This window comes from Nicotiana tabacum, chromosome 10 (assembly GCF_000715075.1).
Source record: "Nicotiana tabacum cultivar K326 chromosome 10, ASM71507v2, whole genome shotgun sequence".
In the NCBI taxonomy this organism is placed as follows: domain Eukaryota; kingdom Viridiplantae; phylum Streptophyta; class Magnoliopsida; order Solanales; family Solanaceae; genus Nicotiana; species Nicotiana tabacum.
In genome coordinates this window covers 29478586-29481565 of record NC_134089.1, presented here as the reverse complement: position 1 = coordinate 29481565, position 2980 = coordinate 29478586, and the positions used below count along the sequence as shown (strand labels likewise).

General features: G+C 33.0%; 1 protein-coding gene across 1 annotated transcript; it reads left to right on the top strand.

Moving 5' to 3' along the window:
* The first annotated feature begins 252 nt into the window (after positions 1-252).
* On the top strand, positions 253-1784 carry LOC107765621 (putative glutathione S-transferase). The gene is made up of 2 exons (XM_016584313.2): positions 253-732; positions 1252-1784. The coding sequence occupies exons 1-2, from the start codon at positions 424-426 to the stop codon at positions 1612-1614; spliced, it is 672 nt and encodes a 223-aa protein (XP_016439799.1). The 5' UTR covers positions 253-423; the 3' UTR covers positions 1615-1784.
* Positions 1785-2980: the final 1196 nt, after the last annotated feature.

The following is a 2980-nucleotide window of genomic DNA, read 5'->3' as shown; positions in this document are numbered from 1 at the left end:
AAATCGAAATCGATAAATCGATAAGGAAAATTTTGAAATCGAAATCGAAATCGATAAACCGAAAAATCGAAATCGATAAACCGATAACAAATAATCGATTCGATTTATCGATAAACCGATTCGAATGCACACCCTAGACAGTATAAGAAGAATTGATGAAGAAATAGTAAAATAGGAACCTTCAACCACTTCCTCAAATTTTGAGACTTATGCTTATTAAAAGCATTCGGTCAATATGGTAACATTAAATTAGAAAATTGAATTCTCAAGAAAGAAAACATTAAATCATTTACTACTTGGTTGCTACGACACCTCATCGATTTTTTTCTTCCATAAAAGAAGACCAAAATTCAAGAGAGAACCACCACTGAAAATTATTTAACATAGTATATTAGCAAAAAATTGAGAACCAAAGTTTGTGAGATGGCACAAGTGAAGTTGCTGGGTCTATGGTATAGCCCATTTAGTCACAGAGTTGAGTGGGCTCTAAAGCTTAAGGGCGTGAAATATGAATTAGTAGAAGAAGATTTACAAAACAAGAGCCCTCTGCTTCTTGAATCTAACCCTGTTCACAAGAAAATCCCAGTGCTAATTCACAATGGCAAACCCATTTCTGAGTCTCTGGTCATTCTTGAATACATTGACGAGACTTTTGAAGGCCCTTCCATTTTGCCTAAAGACCCTTATGATCGATCTTTAGCTCGTTTCTGGGCGAAGTTCCTTGACGATAAGGTAAAATCTTATCTGCATAAGTTAGTAAACTTTTATTTGAGACAAAAGTTATTTTGAATGTTTAATTCCATATATGATGGTTTAGTCATGTCATGCGTCAATCTTCAGATCTACAGATCCGTAAGTGTAAATCCATTCCAATGGAGGTGTTAAAAGGGAACAAGGTAGACTTAGAAGTTATTTCGAAATATCTACTGCAGATTTTACGAAGAAAAAAATTACGACACAATGAAAAACAAGATCTCTATATAGGTAGCAATTAGTTGGGAAAATGGTTTAGCGATGTTAGTAAGTCTACCTAGATCTTATATTTCTAGAAATATTTAATAATGTCATATTTAGGTGTCAGAAGAAAATATACAAAGCTTGGAATACTGTTCATATTTTAGTATAGCAACGGTGTGGATTTAAAAGGAGTGACATTGTTAATGAGAATTTATATATGTATGTAGTCGACTTTAACTTGTGATTGAGACATAGTATTGTCGTTGTTGTTGTTAAGTTAAGAGCATTTTGTAGGTGACTGTAATAGTGAATACTTTTCTTCGCAAAGGGGAGGAACAAGAAAAAGCTAAAGAGGAAGTTTGTGAGATGCTGAAAGTTCTTGACAATGAGCTCAAAGATAAGAAGTTCTTTGTGGGTGACAAATTTGGATTTGCTGATATTGCTGCAAATTTTGTGGCATTTTGGCTAGGAGTTTTCGAAGAAGCCTCTGGGGTTGTTTTAGTGACAAGTGAAAAATTTCCAAATTTTTCTAAGTGGAGAGATGAGTACACTAACTGCAGCCAAGTCAAGGAATCTCTACCTCTAAGAGATGAGTTGCTTCCTTTTTTTCGAGCTCGTTCTCAAGCTGCTACAGCTTCTGCTTCCGCTCCCAAATGAACAGATTCACATACATTTATGAAGTTTCGAGATTATGTGTTAGAATAAAATTGTGAATCTAGGACGAGTTTTATATATTCAATTATGTATACTAATGCAAAAGAAAAAAAAATAATTTTTATATAAGATTAACTCGTTCAGAATTAATGACTCAAGATTCTGCATTCTCTTCATCCTAACAAAACTACTTGTTAGAAAAGCTAGCTTAGCCCCAGGTAGTCACATACAGGAGAAAGAGTTATGTTTTAATTTGTTAGTTGGTCAGTGATCATACAATCATTAATCATATGAATTTTCTCATCGAATTGAAAAAAAAAAAAGCAAGAAAAACAAACCACATCTATAATTTAATGAAATAGTGGCTGGCATAAGCACATAAATCACTCATATGTACATGTAATGTAAGTTATAAAATGATATCACTTATAAGTAGTACAACTAAGCTTGCGTAAAAAATGGAGTTTATATTCTTTTCTTGCTTGACTTTATATATGGCCAACATTAAATTACTATAAATGTCATGAAGCCAAGACCAATATTTATTCAAAATCCCAAATAAGGTTTGCTAGATTGCAACGGATTTCAGAAGGTTTAAGACTCTCATAGACAAAAAGCAGGAATCTTCTAGTTAAGTGGGTGACTTTCGCGGATATGCTTTTTTTCATTAAGTTGATTTACGTGTGTCTCAGAAGTGCACTTATCCAAAAGAAATAATGTGTGAGACACAATCGCTCCTACATGATTAAATGAGTCTATCGGAATTTAAAACGTAGACTACACATGGTTAAACAAAAAAAGAGATAAATAAAAATCAAAAAGAAAACAAAAAGAGAGGAAAGTTAACGGATGCTTCATTTCAGTAAATTTCTTTTTACTGAAAACCCAAATTCCCACATACATCGTCATCGATCTATTCAACATTGGGGGAAATACTTAAATATTATTGATAAAGCTTTAAGAACTAGAACGTTATCTATTTTTTTGTGTTTAATTTGCGTTCGTTCTTTTGTCTTAAGTAGTCGTTGTTGGAAGGATTTGTCGATATCAATCAGAGGGGGCTTGAAGAAAAATAACATGAGACATTTTCTTAGAGGTATGCATATTTCTACCTTTTTTTAACGCTTTTTCATGCTTTTGAAAATGGAATTTTTGATATTCTTGGGGAAAGCTTCGGCTTTTTAGTCGGTTAAATGGTAGGAAATCTTGACTTTTGTTTCTTGTCTTTTTTCAGAGTTAGTTCATATTAGTCGCTTTATATTTGCTGCTTTTCAACACGGTGGTGGTTTATTGAAAGGCTATATGTTAGGGCTCTATTTATAATAGATAAAGACCATTTGTCTCAGACCGAGATGAAATATACACAGTA

Bases quoted from the DNA above. Each gene is read 5' to 3' on its own strand.
- LOC107765621 (XM_016584313.2), top strand. From the start codon at position 424: ATGGCACAAGTGAAGTTGCTGGGTCTATGGTATAGCCCATTTAGTCAC. The intron at 733-1,251 runs GTAAAATCTTAT...AGCATTTTGTAG, and splicing joins CGAAGTTCCTTGACGATAAG to GTGACTGTAATAGTGAATAC.